The sequence below is a fragment of the Ovis aries genome, chromosome 8, assembly GCF_016772045.2.
Source record: "Ovis aries strain OAR_USU_Benz2616 breed Rambouillet chromosome 8, ARS-UI_Ramb_v3.0, whole genome shotgun sequence".
NCBI lineage: Eukaryota > Metazoa > Chordata > Mammalia > Artiodactyla > Bovidae > Ovis > Ovis aries.
This window is the reverse complement of record NC_056061.1, coordinates 53,569,928-53,592,555: the sequence shown is the minus strand read 5'-3', so window position 1 is coordinate 53,592,555 and position 22,628 is coordinate 53,569,928. Positions and strand designations below refer to the sequence as shown.

Here is a 22,628-nt window from a genome sequence, read left to right as displayed (position 1 = left end):
ATTCTAAATTGAAAATAAGCAGAAAAAGAAAAGACTAGGCTTGCCTAACATAACATGTGTCAGCTATGATCTTCTCTCTCTCTCTCTCTCTCTCCAAGGGCTATGCTTATGTTTCCCTGTATTTTAAAATTGACAAGTGTATGCTCCACATACCCCTCAAAGAGCATGTATCTTGTCAGTAGCATTCCTTGGAGCTTAGAGACCCAACTTGGCAGAGGTATAGGGAATGATGCAGTATGGATAATTTCAAATAACATAGAATTCTGCCTTAGTTACTTTCTCAAATCTCAATTTCTGACATTAGTACAATTTCTGTCCTATTTCTAAAGGAAAGGAGATTGATACCAATCTGCCTATTTCTTAGCACAGTTTTAATGGAAAATGGGAACTTAAATAATTAGGAGGAAAAGAAAGTCTTTAATATACAAATCTCCTTTCTCTTAATTTGTGCAGCTTTCCTGTTTGTAAGTATGACAGAGTGTATATTAAGTTAACCTTTTATACTCAATTCTAAACTAGCATAGAATTTAATGTTGTCTTAGATGCAACTTTTATCTCTCTCTTTCTCTCTCCTTTATTTTTTGGAAGTTCATTAAAGAAAGTGTTCTATTACTGCTGGAGATGCATTGAATAACAACTATTTTCTCTATATAGAATGATCTAATTTGCCTGGAAATTCAAGATTCAAGCATACAGCCCTACACACAGCTGATTTATTTTTAACTTATATGTGACCATAGTACTTTCTCTCGTAATTGTCAGGAAATTAAATTATATATTTTTTACAGACTTATTATATATATATGTAATATACAGTAAAATAACAGTATATTAATAATGTCCATTTTCTCAGGTGTACATTACCTTCAAATTTTGTACATTACCTAAAAAAATGTATATTTTCCTAAAGAATGTCCTACAGGGAAAATTATTAATATACCAGTTTCAGAAATAGAATTAAAATTTTAATTAGTGGTGAGGTGGATATTTACTTTAAAGTTCAATTATTTTCTCTCCTTTCCTCTGTAAAAGACTAGCTATTAGAGGAAAGTTTTAAGACTTTTAAGAAAGGTATTAGAAGCTTTAGGTTTGAGCTGTAATGGGCCAAATACCATCTGTTTCTACAATTTGTAACATTTTATTATTAACAACTATAGAAGAAGGAGGCAGTCTATTTCAGTGGCGAGGACAGATTTCTGTCCATCTGTGCCCGTATTGCAGCATGTCACTTGTGCTTTAGATCTGCATAGCTCTGAGCCAGTGTTGATGCCATGGCAAGGTCAAGAGGTGGAGAAGCCTGTCAGCACGTCCTGTCTCTAGCGTGATGACAACCACAAGCTGGTGCTTCAAGCCCCGCTCTGAGGCAGTCACTCTGTTGAGCCTTGGAGCGAGGCCTTCCACACTATGATTTCAAAGGAAAATGTTAACTTTAAACATTTTAAAATATCAGACAAAAAACTTAATGTATGATATGTCTCTGGTTAATGTCAGATTCCTTATTAAGGGATCTCATCTCTCAACATTTAAAAATGTGCAGAGTTCTATGGTGATTTGTCTTTTCTTTTTTTTTTCAGGTCCTTAGTGATTATATTGGGGTTGGGGGAAACAGAATCCATGTGAAATGCTATTTTACTGCAAAAGAGCTTGAAAATCAGAATACAGGAGGTTAAGACTGACTTTAAAGGCTGAAACATTGCATGTTGATATTAAACACCCCATTCCTTTTTTTGAGAAAGCTCAGTATCTAGAGTCTCTAATTGTGTGCTTTGTTTTTCCTTTTCCAAAAAGTGCCTATCAGATTGTTGTGGAGGAATTGCATCCCCACCGAACCAAGAGAGAAACCGGAGCCATGGAATGCTACCAGGTCCCTGTCACGTACCAAAATGCCATGAGTGGGGGGGCACCATACTACTTTGCTGCCGAACTGCCCCCAGGGAATCTTCCGGAACCTGCCCCATTCACCGTGGGCGATAACAGAACCTATCAGGGCTTTTGGAACCCCCCTTTGGCTCCACGCAAAGGATACAACATCTATTTCCAAGCCATGAGTAGTGTGGAGAAGGTGAGCGTCCTCCAAGATTTTGCTTTTTCACTGCCCTGAGGATTAGCCACAGTCAAACTTTATAAATACTCAGTAACATTTGTCAAGGGAAGAAAAAAAAATTCAGTGTGTAGGGGGTGTTGTTTCTGTTCCTAGCAGCATGCGTGGTTTGGGGCCTATTGTAGGGGCGGAGCTCCATGCCAGTTATATTGCACAGGATTCCTGTTTCCTAGTAACCGCTTCTCTTTGAGCCCTCTTCAGGAAAGCCCACAAGAGCAATTGTGAGTAAAATGATTTGAAAAGATGGGTGTACTGTTGCCAGGCCTCCAGCCCCTGTAAACATAGAGCATTGTTCTGTCTGTTTTGCTCAATAGTGGCACACTTCAGGAGATTAAATTTACTGTAGGATAAACAGAATGCGTGTTCCACAGCAGGCTAATAAACCCTTATAAAGTTTTCAGGGGGTACAAGCCAAATAGTAAATAACTGGTAACAGTCCTCTGATTACAAAGTAATAGGGCGCCTGTGGTATATCTGACAGAACCTAAACAGAAGGCAGCCTGGTGATGTCGGGATGCTGTGCGGTTAGAGAAGTCTGTTTTCCATTCCCTGGCTGCCCCTCCTTTTCCCATTTTGGACGCAGTTGTTGTTGAACACTGCCACGGCTCCCAAATGAATATTGAAGAGGGAAACACAACAGGAAGGTAGAAACTACCAGGGGTTCCATATGTAGGGAAATAACCTGGGCTTTCATGTCTCATGCCGTTCTCCTGAAAGATTTTCTTTCCTAAAGCATATTTTATTTAAAAATTTTTTTTTTTTTGCAGGGAGGTATAGAAAAAAAAATTGAAAATAGAAACCTTCTACAACTTAAAATTCAATAGAAGAATGACAATTTTATGTACTTTGTAGCTATGTAGGAAATTGTTGGTTTTGAGGAATTGAGTCCCTGAGATGGGTACCTGGGAGATGATGTGGAATATCCAATTGCAGCAGTCCTGTTATATCCTGGAATCATTTCATTGCACGACATAGTAATCTATTTGCATTTCTGTAAGGGATCGCAAGAACTTAGGGTATTGACTGGCTGCTTCTGAATGAAAACTTTATCTTTGTGCTTACTTGTATGGTTGGATTACAGTATATGGAAAGGAAAATGTCACAACATCTTCTAAGATGTACTTCAAAGCCAGAGGCTGCTCATGGTTAAAAATGCTCTTCTCATCTTCTAGTTTATTTTTATATAAGTAGGAGTCAGCTGCCTACTTTCCACCCACACATCATTCCGTACCACTGCCATGATGGGGCTGCTCAAAAAAGAGACAACCACAGAAGTTTTATTCCATTCTGGGTATAAAGTAGCATAGTTCTGTGTTTGGGTATTCATCTTTAGAGAGGTGAGAGATTCCAAATCAACTTTTGTAACTTGGTCTGTGATATGAGAGAAGTGTTAATGAATGTCTGTTACTTATAAAGAATTTTCTCTGGCACTCTTTAAAAGCTTTGATATGAATTTTCTCTTCTGATTGTTAATATATCTACATGTGGTTTAACCAAAATATAGAGTAGCAATAGTATGTTTCACAGTTATCTTGGAAAAAAAGTATTAAAGTTGACATGGCTTCTACCAGCAGAGACTGGTAATCCTGATGGAGTTAACAGCAATTGCTTTTAAGAAATCAGTATTCCTTTGAGCCTTTATGGTACTGTGAAACAGTCTCTTGAAGTGTACTGTGAAGGCTTCAGGTCACAGTTAAATAATAAAAAGTGCAGATTTTCATTTTTAATTACTAATTTTTCCCTCAGTGCTTTACTTTAATTTAAAAATAACAAATGCTTAAGTGAATGAATGAAGTCAGTCAGTCGTGTCCAACTCTTTGCGGCCCCATGGACTGTAGCCTACCATGCTCCTCTGTCCATGGGATTTTCCAGGCAAGAATACTGGAGTGGGTTGCCATTTGAGGAAAGTATACAAAGTCTTGGTTTATCTATCTATAAAGCTACTCAAGATGGAGTTACATACACATCTTGAAAACAAACAGCCTCGGTTGTGTTCACCACCTTTAACATCTTATCCAACCTCTTGGATTCAAGGATATATATTCAAAGATATAAACTGAATGAACTAAATTTTGGAGGAGTGAACTGCAGACCTCGAGGTGTGTTTCACCCTCCTAGTACCACCCCACAACATTTAAAAATAAAAGGAAGAGAAAAGAGTTTTTAAATTCTGAAATGTCTTGTCCTTTCCCATTTCTCCTTCAACTTCCTGATCTCATCTGTCTAGCAAGAGGAAGAAAAATAATCCCACCAAGAAATATTTAATCCCTAACACCTAAATTAAAAAAGAAAAAAGAGCAGATGAAATATACTGCAACTGTGATGCAATTTTATTACTTTTATCATGTAGCTCCTTAGTCATGCTAGAATCAAAGCAAAACTGTCTAGTATTCAGCTTTGGTCTGAATCTACAGGTATGAGATGAACATGAAATTTATATTTGGGTCTGATTTGTATTAGCTTTGGGAATATATTTTTTCTTTATGATCATTCAAAAAGTATAATAAATTCAAATAGAATGCTGGATTGTTTGTCCCAGCAAGATATCCTGTTTCATTACAAGATAAACAGAGATACCTTTAGAAAATACTAGTTTTTTTAAGTTATTTTACATTTTTTAGAAATCTCTGTGAAAACATATAAAAAATAGTGTCTTTAATGCTATGATTCTATTCTTTGGAAACCTACTTTATAACCCCAGATTAATCTTCATACTGTAGTTTATGAAATAGGAAACATTACCTATAACTGACTATTTTCACTTTTTTATAACTGACTTTTTTTATTCCGTCAGGAAACTAAAACCCAGTGTGTACGAATTGCTACCAAAGGTAAGAGGTTTGCTTTTTTTTTTTTTTTCCAAATTCCATTTGCCAACTTTCTAAAATGAAAGAGCTTTGTTCCCTGCTTCAGGGCTAATTAAATGTGGCACTTCTATTACAGAGTATTTGTAGTTGGGCCCAGGTAAACTGCCAGCCAAGTTTTCTGACTCACTTGGGTGTCTTTGACAAGTAATGGTGTGCTACTTTTCATCCCCTAGTACTTGACCGGAGGAATCTTGTTATGACAATAAGAAGGATTTAGAAAACTTCAGAAGGGTTTGTTTCTGCCATTTTAGTGTCTGAGAGGTCTTGTGCCGCTGATTAACCAACATATTATGAAAACCTCAGCAATATCTGCTCGAAACAGCAAATTCCTTATTTAACAACCTTTTGGTTGTAGACAATTAAACACAAAAGACAGCTAGTCTAGGCATATGTAAGGGTAAGGATGGAAACAGGTCCATATCAGTAGTATAGGTGGATTGAAGATTCTTTCCTTTTTTATTAAAAAATATTTTTTTAATCCAACTGTTGCCAAGAAATTAGGTCTGGGAACAGCCAGGGCTATTTCTCCTGACATTGCATATTGTAGTTTAGTTGTGTTGTTTCTTTAAGAGAAAGCATTTTCATCTTTGAATGAGTATTTAGAGTTCAGAGTGGGAGAAAGTCTCCTGTATTCCACTATGTTTATAATCCTTCATTTAAGAGTTATGTAACTGTGCCAACAGGGAAAGAGAGCTACTTGGTGTATTCTAGCAAGAAAAATGAGAAAAAGCTGTCCGCACACAAACATAGGGCTCCGCAGAGGGTTGAGGCTCTGGGTGGTTTGCTGCCAGAATTAGTATTAGGTCCCCATTCATAGCACTAGTTGATTCATTTAAAGTAAAAAATGAATGGCCATATTCTGTTTGTGCTGGCATCTTTCCTTTTATCATTTTTCTCAATCTAATCCTCAGTCTGCTCAATTAAGCGTTTGTTTTATACTCTTGATTTGTAAAGGCAATAACAAAAGACTTTCCCCTTGACTCATGAGGAGTAATAAAAAAGCTTCACAGAAGAGAAAGTAATATACACTTTTCAATTCAAATACTAGGGTTCCTCATGATTTTTTTAAAAATAAAGCAAACTTAAATTAAGGAAAAGAGAAGGCATACATAGATGCATGAAGTGTATAGGCATTTTATTTTATAAACTTGGCATATGTATCAAGAGTTAAAATTGAGATTTTTAGAATATAATAGCAGAAGCCATTTAGGTCCTAAGTTTTTCAGATTTAAAACAAAACCAGAAATGTAAAATGGTCTCACATCAGCCTTCAAGAAGTTTCTTAAATATGCATATTAGTGCTAGTCACTCTGTCCGACTCTGCAGCCCTATGGATTGCAACCCAACAGGCTCCTCTGTCCATGAGATTTTCCAGGTAAGAATATTAGAGTGGGTAGCCATGCCATTTTCCAGGGGATTTTCCTGGCCCAGGGATTGAACCTGCATCTCCTACATTGCAGGCTGATTCTGTACCATCTGAGCCATAAAGGATTCTAAAATTTTAAGTTTTCTTGTTCAGCTATTTACATTTATATACACTTAAGTGTTATTTTATCCCTCACTCATACAGATAAAATTACGATGACCAATAGCATATGATATTTTGACTGCAGGAGAATAGAGATTATGGAAATCAGATTGACCATGTGGCATAGAATATTTCCCAGAGACTCAGAGGTAATAAGATATAGTCCATTTATGGGAATTTCTTCTTTGCCTAGAAATCCAACCCTGTGGTGTTTCTGGGTCTCAGGTTGACAGTATTGTTTCTTGAGTGAAAGAAATCTGGCCCCACTAATGGGTTCAAACCCTGCCTTTGCCACTTCTTACTGTTCTTTTAAGTTGAACAAAATAAAATTCTCATTCTAAAAATGAGAATGTTAGAGTATCTCAGCAGGTTCAGTTCAGTTGCTCAGTCATGTCGACTCTCCCACCCCATGAATTGCAGCACACCAGGCCTCCCTGTCCATCACCAACTCCCAGAGTTCACCCAAACTCACGTGCATCAAGTCGGTGATGCCATCCAGCCATCTCATACTCCATCATTCCCTTCTCCTCTTGCCCCCAATCCCTCCCAGCATCAAGGTCTTTTCCAATGAGTCAACTCTTCACATGAGATGACCAAAGTACTGGAGTTTCAGCTTCAGCGTCAGTCCTTCCAATGAACACCCAGGACTAGTCTCCTTTAGGATGGACTGGTTGGATCTCCTTGTAGTCCAAGGGACTCTCAAGAGTCTTCTCCAACAGGACAGTTCAAAAGCATCAATTCTTTGGTGCTCAGCTTTCTTCACAGTCCAACTCTCACATCCATACATGACCACAGGAAAAACCATAGCCTTGACTAGACAGACCTTTATTGGCAAAGTAACATCTGTGCTTTTTAATATGCTATCTAGATTGCTCATAACTTTCCTTCCAAGGAGTAAGTGTCTTTTAATTGCATGGCTGCAGTCACCATCTGCAGTGATTTTGGAGCCCCAAAAAATAAAGTCTGACACTCTTTCCACTGTTTCCCCATCTATTTCCCATGAAGTGATGGGACCAGATGTTATGATCTTAGTTTTCTGAATGTTGCACTTTAAGCCAACTTTTCACTCTCCTCTTTCACTTTCATCAAGAGGCTTTTTAGTTCCTCTTCACTTTCTGCCATAAAGGTGGTATCATCTGCATATCTAAGGTTATTGATATTTCTCCCGGCAATCTTGATTCCAGCTTGTGCTTCTTACAGCCCAGCGTTTCTCATTATGTATTCGCCAAAGAAGTTAAATAAACAGGGTGACAATATACAGCCTTGACATACTCCTTTTCCTATTTGGAACCAGTCTGTTGTTCCATGTCCAGTTCTAACTGTTGCTTCCTGACCTGAGTATAGATTTCTCAAGAGGCAGGTCAGGTGGTCTGGTATTCCCACCTCTTTCAGAATTTTCCACAGTTTACTGTGATCCACACAGTCAAAGGCTTTGATATAGTCAATGAAGCAGAAATAGATGTTTTTCTGGAACTCTCTTGCTTTTTCGATGATCCAGTAGATGTTGGCAATTTTATCTCTGGTTCCTCTGCCTTTTCTAAAACCAGCTTGAGCATCTGGAAGTTCACAGTTCATGTATTGCTGCAGCCTGGCTTGGAGAATTTCGAGCATTACTTTACTAGTATGTGAGATGAGTGCAATTGTGTGGGAGTTTGAGCATTCTTTGGCATTGACTTTCTTTGGGACTGAAGTGAAAACTGACCTTTTCTAGTCCTGTGGCCACTGCTGAGTTTTCAAATTTGCTGACATTGAGTGCAGCACTTTCACAGCATCATCTTTCAGGATTTGAAATAGCTCAGCTTGAAGTCCATCACCTTCACTAGCTTTGTTCGTAGTGATGCTTTCTAAGGCCCACTTGACTTCTCATTCCAGGATGTCTACCCCTCACTATTATTGTGAAGATTAAAGTAGTATGTATATATGAAGTGCCTAAAGCGTGCCTAGTGTAACTATGAGTTAAGAATTAACTGATATATTATCATCACCATAATTACTATAATCATTTAGCATTTTTTTACATAGGAAAAAAGGTAAAATTAGTTTACCTGACTCTATTTTTAATATTATTAGAGAATAATTGCTTTACAGTGTTGTATTGGTTTCTGCCATATAACCATGCAAATCAGCCATAAATACACCTGTGTCCCCTTCCTCTTGAATCTCCCTGTCACCCTCCAACTCATCCCACCCCTCTAGGTTGTCACAGAGTACCAGGTTGATCTCCCTGTGTTTTCCAGCCACTTCCCACTAGCTATCTGTTTTGCATGTGGTAATGTATATGTTTCAATGCTGCTTTCTCAGTTTGTTCCGTTCTCTCCTTCCCCTGCTGTGTCCATAAGTCTGTTCTCTATGTCTGTGTCTCTATTCCTGCCCTGCAGAGTTTCGCAGCATACAAGTATAGTCAGCCATGCTATATAAAATTTTTCAGTATGAAAACTAAAACTTTTGCAGCAAGGCATTTTGAAAATACACTTACTAAATGACATAACCATATTGATTAGGGAGGGATGAAGGAACCTTCTGGGCAAGGGTTGATTGGATATTTCACAGGTATCTAGTATATGTATGAAAAAACCTATTAAACTGTATACTTAAAATTGCATGCACTATACTGACTTAGGGCACTGAAAATTCTTTTGTGAAATGTGAAAGAATTTAAAAGCCAAGAGCAACTAGCCCATACACTAGAACAGCACAATCATTTTGAAAATAATTTGACCTGTGAAAATTATCTAAAAATCGTCCTGTGTTTCCTGCTTTCTCGGAAGTCACATCTGAAGGCAACACATAAAGAGAAAACAGGTGTTTACTTGACTGGTAGGGAAAACATGTATAATCAATGTCATAATTTCTAAAATAAATAGTGATATGAATATATATTATGAGACAAAAGAAGTGTTCTGGGAGTTAGGGTCATTGATGTTGGGATCATTGATCCTGCTCTCTGACTCACATTTATGTTAAGAAGTCATTGAGACAGTACGTGTCAGGAATGGAGTAGAAGTGTTTAATATAAATTGCACTGGAAATCATGAAAGTCATAAACTGTTTATAAAATAACATATCCAAAGCCAAAGCTATAAACATACAAAAAGGAATTTAGTCCAGTGTTATCTTTGAAAAGCAAAAAGGAGAATAAGTCTCAGGAAAGGTTCCTGTGGTACATTAAGAAAAGGAGGAAACCTTAAAAAGTCACTTGTCCAGTGAAGAGCATTGTGCAGCCTGAATACTCAGCATGTATAGGCATAAGTCTCTCGGATCACTGAAACATCGTGTTTTAGGCTGCTATCAGTTTGCTTTCTGTCTTTTTACTTATGATTACATATAATGGTCTAAATTGGTATACACCTACAAAATTGTTTTTAAATTAGCAGCTAAGAGTATGGTGCCATGGTACCATAAAGAATGTATACCATGATTATTTTTTTCTCAATGAAATTATGCAGTGAGTGATATTTTAATGGTCAGATTTAAATGTGAAAATAATATACAAATTATAATAGAAGTCACTTAATGGATTTTAAAAAGTACTTCTCTGGAAATATGTTTTATCTGTATTAAACTAACACTAGAATATTATATCATTTAAAATGTTCTCAATATGAAATTATCATTTACACAACCATGTACTCATTTACATAAAATTGTTCTATAGGCAAGCAAGCGTTGATGAGTAATCAAGATATCAAATAATTCCCTAGAATAAAACTAAGAAATAAGACCAATAGTATATGAAGTTGAAAGTATTATCATCTGTTTATATAAGTAATTTAATTTACACTTTGAACCTATATTTCTAGAAGAAAACTGGCAACTTAAATTTTTAATTTTATGGTGGTTTCTATGTTGATTAAATCTGTCCATTCCAATAAAAGGTATCAAATCTGATAAAACAGAAAAGTGTAGTATAAGTAAGTTTATTGGAACAGAGCATTTAAGGTGAGAAAGGAGTTTCTTTTCTTAAGTTACTGAAATACAGCTATTTTTTTTACATTATAACAAACACTTAAGTTTTCCAGACAGGAATGATTTTATTCCAGATCTCCACTTGTCAGTAGTTTGCTTTGACAAACTGCTGTTTGTCTACCCATTAACCATTCTTTGACTTATTCCAATTTCATTTGGATATCAATATGCCAGCCATATATCTAGCATTTATCTAATACCTGTTATACACCAAAAATTCTAGGTTCTGGGGACAGAGCAGTGACTAAATATAGATAAAGTCCTAACTTCTGTGAACTTAAATTCCAGTAGAGGGAAACACACCAGACAGAAATACATATGTGATATGGTGAGGGTAGGGGATAAGAAATGTGTGTTTAGGGCATTGCTGTTTTGTGTATGTTTATCAGAGAAAGAGGAACAACCGAGGAAGAGATGGTTGGATGGTATCACTGACTCAATGGACATGAGTTTAAGCAAGCTCCAGGAGATGGTGAAGGACAGTGAAGCCTTGTGTGCTGTAGTCCGCGGGGTCTCAAAGAATCGGACACAACTGAGAGAATGAACAACAACATCAGAGAAAGACACTCTGTTAAGGTCAAAGAAACAAGGGAGGGACCCATGCATGGGAGAGTCCTCACAGCAGAGGGAAGGTGGCCTCAGCCTCAGGGGATGAATCAGACTGATCTTAGTGATTGCCGACAGAGGTCCATATAATCAAAGCTATGGTTTTTCCAGTAGTCCTGTATGGAAGTGAGAGTTGGACCATAAAGAAAGCTGAGTGCCGAAGAATTGATGCTTTTGAACTGTAGTGTTGGAGAAGACTCTTGAGAGTCCCTTGGACTGCAAGGAGATCCAACCAGTCTATCCTAAAGGAAATCAGTCTTGAATATTCATTGGAAGGACTGATGCAGAAGCTGAAACTCCAATACTTTGGCCACCTGATGGGAAGAACTGACTCAGTAGAAAAGACCCTGATGCTGGGAAAGATTGAAGGCAGGAGGAGAAGGGGACAGCAGAGATGGTTGGATGGTATCACCGACTCGATGGACATGAGTTTGAGCAAGCTCTGGAAGATGGTGAAGGACAGGGAAGCCCGGCATGCTGCAGTCCATAGGGTCTCAAAGAGTCGGACAAAAATGAGCACTGAACAACAACAACATACTTTAGCTTGAGTCAGAACAACCTGGAGGGCTTTGAAAAATGGATTGTTGGGCATCAGCTCCAGAGTTTCTGAATTAGTAGGCCTGGAGAGAGGCCCAAGAATGTGCATTTCTCACAGGCTTATGCTGACACTGATTCTACTGCTACTCAGATGATCACAGTTTGAGATCAATCACTGGGCTTCTAAGAAAATGTTTTCTTCCTGAATTTTAGAAGGAGAGATGGCAAAAACAACCACCAACTCATCCATCTTATCATGAGCATTATGTTGTAAGGGTGTGATATTTAAAAAGTGGAGAGCCAAATTGGCTAACAAGAGGAGCACAGCAAAGAAAACAAGCCAACTCAGAGACCTAAAAACTCTGAGCTGAGCAACCCCTTGCTGGAACTCCTTAAACCATATATTTAAATGTGAAACAAATAAATGCCCTTATTATCAAAACCACTAGTGGTGGGTAATCTGTTACTTGCAGCAGGTATTGTCTAAACTGATGTTTGGTTTTTATTTTCCCTTAGGAATAGTAGTGAAAAATAAAATTGACATTTAAAAATATGGAATCTCTTATTAGGTGTCAGTCTAGAGTATCAGTTCAGTTCAGTTCAGTCACTGTCATGGCCAACTCTTTGCGACCCCATGAACTGCAGCACGCCAGGCCTCCGTGTCCATCACCAACTCCCGGAGTTTACTCAAACTCATTTCCATTGAGTTGGTGATGCCATCCAACCATCTCATCCTCTATTGTCCCCTTCTCCTCCTGCCTTCAATCTTTCCCAGCATCAGGGTCTTTTCAAATGAGTCAGTTATTCGCATCAGGTGGCCAAAGTATTGGAGTTTCAGCTTCAGCATCAGTCTTTCCGATGAACACCCAGGATTGATCTCCTTTAGGATGGACTGGTTGGATCTCTTTGCAGTCCAAGGGACTCTCAAAAGTCTTCTCCAACACAACAGTTTAAAAGCATCAATCCTTTGGCACTCAGCTTTCTTTATAGAGTATCAGGAATCCATTTGCCTCTTGGATGCAGGTATTTTGATAGGATTTATCCTAACTAAGTCCCTGTGAGCTAGGAAGGAAGAACCTACATGGTTCTCTGAGAAGCCATGGGAAGAGAATTCCAACCACTGAATTATGCATATCTCCATTCACCCATTTATTTAGTATCAGCTTATTTATTCTTTTGATAAACCCAAGGTTAACCTGTAATTGTGAAAGGTGTTCACTTAACTCTTGTAAGTTCCCATCCCAGGAATGGTCTAAATCAGATCATTATTAATTCAGAGTATTACTTATGTTAAACAATGATGATATAGATCTTTGCCAATCCCTCAAAATACTGTGACTTCAGTGCTAGCATACATTTTAAGCGTGCATTCCAATATTAAAAATTTACTTGTCACAAAAGTGTAGGTGTGGATAGATTTTATAAATAATATATGATAACACTTACAAATTCTGGTGATATTTTATTTATTATTTCTTCCCTCCTTTGCTATCTTTCCTCTAATTACTGGATAAGATTAGTTTTTTTAAAAAAAGAATTTGCTTTATAGTTTTAATTTTGTCCAATGCTGCTTTTGTCAAATTTTTCATTGGTGCCCTTTCCTCTGAGTGTGCAGATGGGTAAAAGTTCTTTTTTAAGTGATCAGGCATTCAGAAATAACAAGCATGAGAAGAAAAAGAACTCTAAGTCTGTCAAGAAGTTACAGTAATACCATAGAAGCTCCATTTGGTTGTACCATGTGTGTGGAATCTTTTTGACTGAATTCATTCCCACCATATTTATCACAGATGAACTTGAGTACATCTCAACAATCTCGGCTCTTAAATTGCACTCTTGTGCTGTATCTTTACAACTGCAACAAAGGGGAATTTGAAAGTAGGAGTGAGGTCTGAAGAAAAAAATATATTTAATTGGGTCTCAGGCTCTAAAATCTTAACCGTAGTTTCTTAAATTGTGCAAAGATGCTTTATATTTTGCCAGGGAAATGTGGAAGGAAATGGTAAAGCATCAGAAAGAAATTTTCAGATCTGCTTACACTGCTTTTTATGCTGATGGAGGGGCGTCCCTGGTGGTGCTAATGTGAAGAATCTGCCTTCCACTGCAGGAGATGCAAGTGATGTGGGTTCGATCCGTGGGTTGGGATGACCCCTGGAGTAGGAAATGGCACTCCACTCCAGTATTCTTGCCTGGAACATTGCATGGACAGAGGAGTCTGGCAGTCTACAGTTCAGGGGGCCAGAAAGAGTCAAACATAACTGAGCAACTGAGCACATTCTGATGGAATCTAAGGTCAACTGTGATAGTTCAGTTTGGCTAGTAAGAAATTCTGGATGAGGTCGGGCTCTTATTGGTCCCTAGGACTGAATTATCTTAAAGAATGCTGCCAGCTCTTCTGAAAATTTGTAATCAGTGAGAATAATTTTATTGTTCTTCCTCTGAAATGCCTAAGTACTCTTGCTGGTACTCATACTCGTTTCTCTTGCAAGGGAGAAAAACTGTGCATCATTTTTCCAGCCAATTGTGTGTCTGTCCTCATTTTCAAAAATTAGTCTAATTTGAGGTTTCGTTTTTCTTCAACTCAGAAGGGAAGGAATTGCAAGAAAGTGTATTAGTAATAGACTACAGCCTGAGGAAAATGAAATTATATCTATGTGAAACCAAGCAGGGAACAAGTACACTTTTAATAAAGCTTATCAATGGTTCATAGCTTGGAACTAACTTCTTTTAGGCAGCAGTATTTCCCTGTGCTCTGTCAAAGACCTTATCATTGTCAATTTTTTCTTTGAATATAGAGCAAGTTACTAAAAACTAGCAGCTAGTAGATTTTTTCAACTTATTTGCAAAACTAAAATATCCCTTTGCTTTCAAACAACTATAGTAGAATAAAAATGTAGTATTTCTACAGTGAAGTCAAAAGCTAATGATTCTCCAAATTATATATTATTCAGAAATCTCTTAGGATAAAGACCTTTCTAGATCAACTGTAAGGTTTATGAGAGTAAGGGCAGTATCTGCTTATATTTGTGAAGTCCATGCCGATAGTTAATACAAATGCAATCTTTTTGGAATGAATGTTGTTGTTTTTTAGAATTATTCCACTTTTCAATGCCTTTAAGATGTATCAGTCATGTTTTTTTTACTACATTTTTATTTTATTAACATACTTTAGACATAATTTGAAGTATTTGATTTCTTTATGAATAAAAACTTTGTCCTTTTGGTAGTCTTGTCAGTTTTTGCTTCCCTTCCATCTAAATTATGCTACACTATTAGAATGGGAAAAAATGTAAAAAGAAAAATGTTGCTTGAGTGACTAATACCATTATTTCAAATATTAATTTTCATTAAAGTGAAGACTATAAAAATAGAATAAAAATTGTGTATGTAGTGTAAGTATGTATGCTATATAAGTATTCTAAAGTAATGGGAAGCTTTCAAAAACTGCAAAGTTACTGATGGGAAGTTTCTGGCCAGTGATGATTTTTAATCTGTTTTAAGAAGCCAGTTGAACTTTATTTACTTATTATTATATTTATTTTATTATAATTTTAGCAATTGTCTATTAAGAATATTAGTAGACATTATAGAAATTTGAAGAGCATTTACTCTATTTATAATAAACAATTTTTTTAAATTGAAAATAATGCTAGCATACACAACCTTGTTATATATAGAATATTAACATGAGCCAAGGAATGCAGGTGGCCTCAGAAAACTAGAAAAAGCAAGAAAAACAATTTTCCCCTTTGAACCTCCAGAAGGAACACAGGCCTGCCAAATCTTAATTTCAGTACTGTAAGATTCATTTATGGGCTTCCCGAGTAGCACTAGTGGTAAAGAACTCATCTGCCAATCCTGGAGACATAATACAGGTGGGTTGATTCCTGGGTCAGGAAGATCCCTTGGAGGAGGGCATGGCAACCCCATCCAGTATTCTTGCCTGGGGAATCCCATGGACAGAGAAGCCAGCATTCTATAGTACATAGGGTCGCAACGAACTGGACATGATTGAAGTGACTTAGCACACAAGATTCATTTAGGACTTCTGACCGCTAGAACCATAGATAATAAATTTGTGCTTTTTAGCACACAAATGTATGGCAATTTGTTGCAGCATAAAAAGTAACTAATACAATTTTGGTACCTGGAAGATGAGTCTTACTGAAACAATTACCGAAAAATATGGACATGACTTTGGAATTGAGCAGAGGCTTGGAAAAATTTTGAGGAGCAAGACAGGAAAAGCTTGGATTGCCTTTAACAGACTGTCAGTAGAAATATGAATATTGGGGAAAAGTCAAGATGACAGAATAGGAGGACATGGAATTTACATCTCCTCGCAACAACATCAAGAATACATCTACAAATGAAACAGTTATCACAGAACACCTGCTAAACACTAGCAGAAGATCAGACACCTAAAAGAACAAGAAGAATCCCCATGCAACCAGATAGGATGAAAGAAAGAAAAAAACAAAAAGAGGAAACAGGAAGGGACCAGCGCCCCTGGAGGGGAACTGAAAGTGAAGAGAGGTTCCCACACTCAGAAAAGCCCATTCACAGAGGGAAAATCAGCTAGGGCAGAAACAGGAATGGTGAGAAATGCAGCAACTGGCCTGTGAAAGGCAGGACAAAGTAAGAACTGTGCCCATGATCTGTGCTGCTGCCTGCATACCCCAGCCTGAGTCCTGTGTCTCCTGGTGCGGACAGGGGCTGAGTGATGGAAAGTGGATCCAGGGAGGGGACAACTGCTGGCTGTGAAAAGACAGCATGAAGCGATAGGAGTAAGGAGTTCCACAACTGGGAATGTTTTCAGAAGAAGCTACAGAAGCACTTCTGACTTTTCTAGAAGAAGCTATAGAAGCACTTCTCTGGGTCACCACAGAAGCAAGGTACCATTGCTGAGTGGCATGCAAGGGAGGTGCCTCCACGGCAACCTCCTTCCCTACCAGCCAGCCTCATGCCTCCATGGGCGCTAGGAGGGGCACCTATCTAAGCATGCTTGTCCCCTTCTAAGCCAAGGAATCCTCTGTCCACACAAGCTCCAGAGACCACCACCAAATACCAAAGACCATAAGAGACTACATGCACCCCAAAATGACCAACCTAGAATAATGGACACATTTTTAGGAAAGTGCAACCTTCCAAGACTGAACCAGGAAGAAACATGAAAATATGAACAAACCAATCATAAATAATGAAATTGAAACTGTGATTAAAAATCTTGAGCAAACAAAAAGTCCAGGACCAGATGGCTTCACTGGTGAATTCTATCAAACATTTAGAGAAGAGCTACAACCTGTCTTTCTCAAAATCTTCCAAAAAATTGCAGAGGGAGGAATACTCTCAAACTCATTCTATGAGTCCACCATCATTCTAATGCCAAAACCACACAAAGATATCTCACACAGAAAAGAAAATTACAGGTCATTATCACTGATGAACATAGACAAAAAAAAACCTCAACAAAATACTAACAAACAGAATTCATTAAAGGAACACACACATTTAAAGGACAATACACCACAATCAAGTGGGATTTAACCCAGGATGCAAGGATTCTTCAAAGCACACAAATCAATCAATGTGATACACCATATTAACAAACTGAAGAATGAAAACTATATGATAATCTCAATAGACACAGAAAAAGCTTTTGACAAAATTCAGCACTCATTTATGGTAAAAACTCAGGAAGTGGGCATAGAGGGACCCTACATCAACATAATAAAACTTGAACATGACAGACCCACAGCAAACAACATTTTCAGTGGTGAAAACCTGAAAGCATTTCCTCTCAGGTCAGGAACGAGACAAGGGTGTCTACTTTTACCACTCTTATTCATCATAGTTTTGGAAATTCTAGCCGTGGCAATCAGAGAAAAAAAAGAAAGGAATCCAAATTAAAGTAAAGTTGTCACTGTTTGCAAATGACATTACACATAGAAAATCCTAAAAATACCATCAGAAAAGCTACTACAGCTCATCAATGAATTTGGTGAAGTTTCAGGTTATAAAATTAATACACAGAAATCTCTTGCATTTCTATATACTCCTGAACAATGAAAAATCAGAGAAATTAAGGAAGCTATCTGATTTACTATTGCAACAAAAAGAATACCTAGGAATAAACCTACCTAGAGAGGCAAAAGATCTGTACTCAGAAAACTGTAAGATACTGATGAAAGAAATTCAAGATGACGCAAACACATGGAGAGATATACCATGTCCTTGGATTGGAAAAATCAATATTGTGAAAGTAATTATACTGCCCAAAGCAATCTACAGATTCAATGCACTCCTTATCAAATCACCAAGAGCATTTTCATAGAATTATAACATTTAATTGTACCATTTGTATGGAAACTCAAAAGACCCCCAAAGTGCTAAAGCAATCTTGCAAAAGAAAAATGGAGCTGGAGGAAATCAGGCTCCTTGACTTCAGACTATATTACAAAGCTACAGTGATCGAGACAGCATAGTACTGGCACAAAAACAAAAATATAGATTGATAGAACAGGATAGACAGCCCAGAGATAAACTCGTGCAGCTGTGGTCAACCTAATGTAATACAGAGGCTAGAACACACAATGGTGAAAAAACAGTCTCTTCAGGGAGTGGTGTTGGGAAAACTGGACAGCTCCGTGTGAAAAGAGTGAAATTAGAAATGAACATTCCCTAACACCATACACACACACACACAAAACACCTCAAAATGAACTGACATATAAGGCTAGACACTATAAACCTCTTAGAGGAAAGCATAGAACACACTGACATTAATCACAGCAAGATCTTTTTTGACCCATCACCTCCTTTTCATAATCTTCTAAAGTAATGAAAATAAAATAAAAGTAAACAAATGGGACCTAATTAAACTTAAAAGCTTTTACACAGCAAAGGAAACCATAAACGAGACAAAAAGATAACCCTCAGAATGGGAGAAAATATTTGCAAACAAAGCAAGGCAGTATTGATTCCCTATTTTAATCCTTTGTTGAAAAAGGCAAATGCTGAGTGATAGAAAATTAAATTATTTTTATTCTTAGCAATTAAAAACAGGTCTTTAGAGTGAATCCCCACATCAAAAGGATTGCACTAGTTTTATTGCAGTGTTATGGTAATGTGAACTCTGCCTCTCATTTTTTTTTTTTCTGTATTTATCCTGTTGTAGGAATAAAAGATTAAGATCCAGTTTGGCCTCATTGAAACACATTTGCAGAGTGTTATACAGCATTGGTTTATGATTATTGCCCCATAATAGAAAAAGTATCCTTTATCCTCTATCAGTTTAGTGTTTGAAATTATGCATTCTATTCATTTTTTAATGAAATGTGGCTTACTTTAAAGATTATCTCTCTGATTTAATAAACGGCATAAGAGTCAAAAGTTAATTGGATCTTTGTTGAATGAGCAGTGACCACTGTGTGATTGATGGGAAGAAAAGATAGTGAATTACATTTTTAATTTGTTCTATGTTTTTAAAACTTTTAGAATAGTAAAGTGTGTATTTTTGTGATCAGTGTTCTCAAGTAAATTATGTAGCACCAATTAGTCTTATAAAAATCATGGTAAAATCCTAATTTCTTTCAAAAATAAAAATTTCTCAGATTCTGCAAATCTGAGATATAAAAAATGCCACATGCTTGAGTACATATAGTTTATTATGTTTTCATTTTAAAGACAGAAAATGAATGTTACCACCAAGACATATAAAGAGTTCTAGATTTGTCTCCTGCTGTATTTTATGAGTTTCAACCAAACTTTAAAATTTGGAATCTTATTTAATTCTTACCTTGTGGCTCAGACGGTAAAGCATCTGCCTGCAGTGCAGGAGACCCAGGTTTGATCCCTGGGTCTGGAAGATCCCCTGGAGAAGGAAATGGCACCCCACTCCAGCACTCTTGCCTGGAAAATCCCATGGATGGAGGCGCCTGGTAGGCTACAGTCCATGGGATCGCAAAGAGTCGGACACGACTGAGCAACTTCACTTTTCACTTTCTACTCTTTACTCTTAGAACTCCTGCTGAATTTGCTGGGAAAGAGGTTACCATCTCCAAGTGCTTGTTTTAGGAAATGCAGAAATTCACATTTGCAAATACCATGGTGAAGGTGACAAAGTGATTGTCACCACATTTTGCATAACCCTGGTGGTAGCAGAAGGAAGTTTACAATTTAAGTATCACTGACCTTTCATGAAATATACAGATTGTCCTTTTAAACCTCTTGGTGATAGATGTTTGTGTGTGCAGACTTGCCTTCCATATTGTAAATTCAAAAGGACAGTGTTTTCATTGCTGTCCGTTGCTGTTACAGTAAGTTCCCTATATGCAAACCTTCAAGTTGCAAACTTTCCAAGACCTGAACATGTGTTTGCATATCCAGTCACGTACATGTAGATCACATGTCTGACGTACATCATGTGTGTGTAGCTTCTACAAGCAGTTGTGCTTTTGTGTACTTTTGTACAATACTATAAAGAGTACAGTAGTACGGTATCTTTATTTCAACCCTAAGATGTCTAGTTCAGTTCAGTTCAGTTAAGTCACTCAGTCATGTACGACTCTTCGCAACCCCATCGCAGCACCCCAGGCCTCCCTGTCCATCACCAACTCCTGGAGTTCACTCATACTCATGTCCATCGAGTCAGTGATGCCATCCAGCCATCTCATCCTCTCGTCCCCATCTCCTCCTGCCCCTAATCCCTCCCAGCATCAAAGTCTTTTCCAATGAGTCAACTCTTTGCATGAAGTGGCCAGAGTACTGGAGTTTCAGCTTTAGCATCATTCCTTCCAAAGAAATCTCAGGGCTGATATCCTTCAGAAAGGACTGGTTGCTAGAAGCAAGCATAAAAGCAGTGGTGATATTGCTGGAACTGCTACCAGCCCCTAAATCCTAGCTGTTGTACTGTACTACTGTACTTTTCAAGGTACTGTTGGTTAGTGTTTTCTTTATTTTTTGTATGTGTTTGTTTTTTATGTACTTTTTTTGTGTGTGAGGAGTATTGAAACCTTTACAGTACAGTACTGTATAGCCGATTGTGTTGTTTGAGCACCTAGGCTGACTTTGTTGGACTTAGGAACAAATTCGACTTAGGAATATACTCTTGGAACAGAATTTGTTTATATGTAGGGGGCTTACCTGGTGGTTCAGGTGGTAAAGAATCTGCCTGCAATGCAGGAGACCCTTGTTCAATCCCTCAGTTAGGCAGAGCCCCTGGAGAAGGGAATGGCTACCCACTCCGATATTCTCGCCTGGAGAATTCTATGGATAGAGGAGCCTGGCAGGCTACAGTCCATGCGGTCTTAGAGAATTGGGCACTGCTGAGCGACTAACACTTTCATACTTTCATTACCGTATTTACAACACCTGTGCCTCTTAAAGTCCCAGTCTTTGCCTTTAAGGAAACCATCGGTTCTTGTATACCTCCTGCTCTCTTGGTCTCTTTCCTGCTATCTTTCCCAGGTGTAAATTCACCTGAGCTGTGCCTTTGAGGTAGGGTTTCACTGTCTTAGTAAAGCTTCCCTCTGCGCTCCCTGTTAACCATCATCTCAGTTCTGACTCCTTTATAAAAAGTTGCTTTGTATTGGCCAGGTATTCTGCTGACATGTTCAGCCAGTAGGGAAGATTGTTTGAAGTAAATATGGCTCATTGGTGGTGATCTGACAGTGCACTAAAGATAAGAGCAAATAAGAAAGGTTTTTTTTGTGAAGAAATAAAGAAGAAAAAAACACTAAAGGTCCTAAGAAATATGTAGCTAACACTTCACCTCACATAATTCAGTATTTCTCTAGGCTGGCTACTGGGCTTCCCAGGTGGTGCTAACAGTAAAGAATCTGCCTGCCAATGCAGGAGACCAGGAGGAGGGCATGGCAATCCACTCCAGTCTTCTTGCCTGGAGAATCCCGTGGAGAGAGGAGCCTGGCAGTCTGCAGTTCATAGTGTCGCAAAGAGTAGGACATGACTGAAGTGACTTCACACACATGCTAGACTTCCACCATATCAACTTTTAGAAGTGCTCATGGTAGCAACTACTTTGTTAATCTGTGATTTTTTTAAAAAAAATTGTTTTACATCATCATTGTGAGCAGTACTCATCCTTTAATTACATCTTTGTCCATTGCTTAATTCCTTGCACCTACCTGTTCCACCAGCTGTTAAACACTGACAATTTGGTCACCCATCTGCATTGTATTTATTGTCTGCCTACTTTCTTGTCAGGCACTAAGCCAGATGTTGAGCTTCAAGGGAGCCAGTCATGGGATGGAGGGCAGGTCACCTGTATACAGTTACTATGCAGAGCAGATTTGGAATAAAAATAGTCATTGGCCACATCTGTCTTAAATCATGAGCTATCATCTTCCTCATGGAGATTCCTCAACTCTACCAACCTCTGTTCTGGAAATTAAAATCCTTCCCTTTTCATTTTGGTAGGATAGTTACAGTCTATGTTATATACTTGCTATAATCTGGATTTAGCTCATAACTTCCACTGAAACAAATATCTTCCCATCTGAAAACTATGGAGGTGTTTCTGTTCAGATTTTAGAAAACAAATCACCAATCTAATTTGTGTGTTGTAGACACAAAATTGTACATATTTACCTAATGTGGGGATTTTTTTCCAGACTTATTTATGATCATAGAGGCATACCTATATTTCTCTTTTGACCTAGAGATAGATTTTTTAAATGCCATCATCCTAAGATAGTGGTCTGAAGCTTACATTTTTAAACTTCAAATATCTTGGACATATTTTCAAGTTAGAAAATACAGATATTTCATTGTGTGAATTGTTTTTAATTCTCCACCCTTTGAGAGACAGGCATCACCAACATGGCATCACCAAAGTAATGGACATGAGTTTAAGTAGACTCCAACAGTTGGTGAGGGACAGGGAAGCTTGGCATGCTGCAGTCCATGGGGTCAGAGAGTCAGAGAGGACTGAGCGACTGAACTGAACTGAACTGAAAAGCCTTGTGTTGCATGCAATTATGAATTAAGCATTGTCTGTCATAGGACA

At 37.8% G+C, this 22,628-nt stretch overlaps 1 protein-coding gene across 12 annotated transcripts in view; it reads left to right on the top strand.

The window, feature by feature from the left end:
- Positions 1 to 22,628, top strand: part of PTPRK (protein tyrosine phosphatase receptor type K) — a 618,756-nt gene that overhangs the window by 505,791 nt on the left and 90,337 nt on the right. For all 12 annotated transcript variants that reach the window (XM_027972455.2, XM_060419596.1, XM_060419594.1 and 9 more), the window contains exons 12-13: positions 1,789 to 2,062; positions 4,896 to 4,932. In XM_027972455.2, coding sequence (XP_027828256.1) covers positions 1,789 to 2,062; positions 4,896 to 4,932 — 311 coding nt within the window. The remainder of the gene's footprint in view (positions 1 to 1,788; positions 2,063 to 4,895; positions 4,933 to 22,628) is intronic.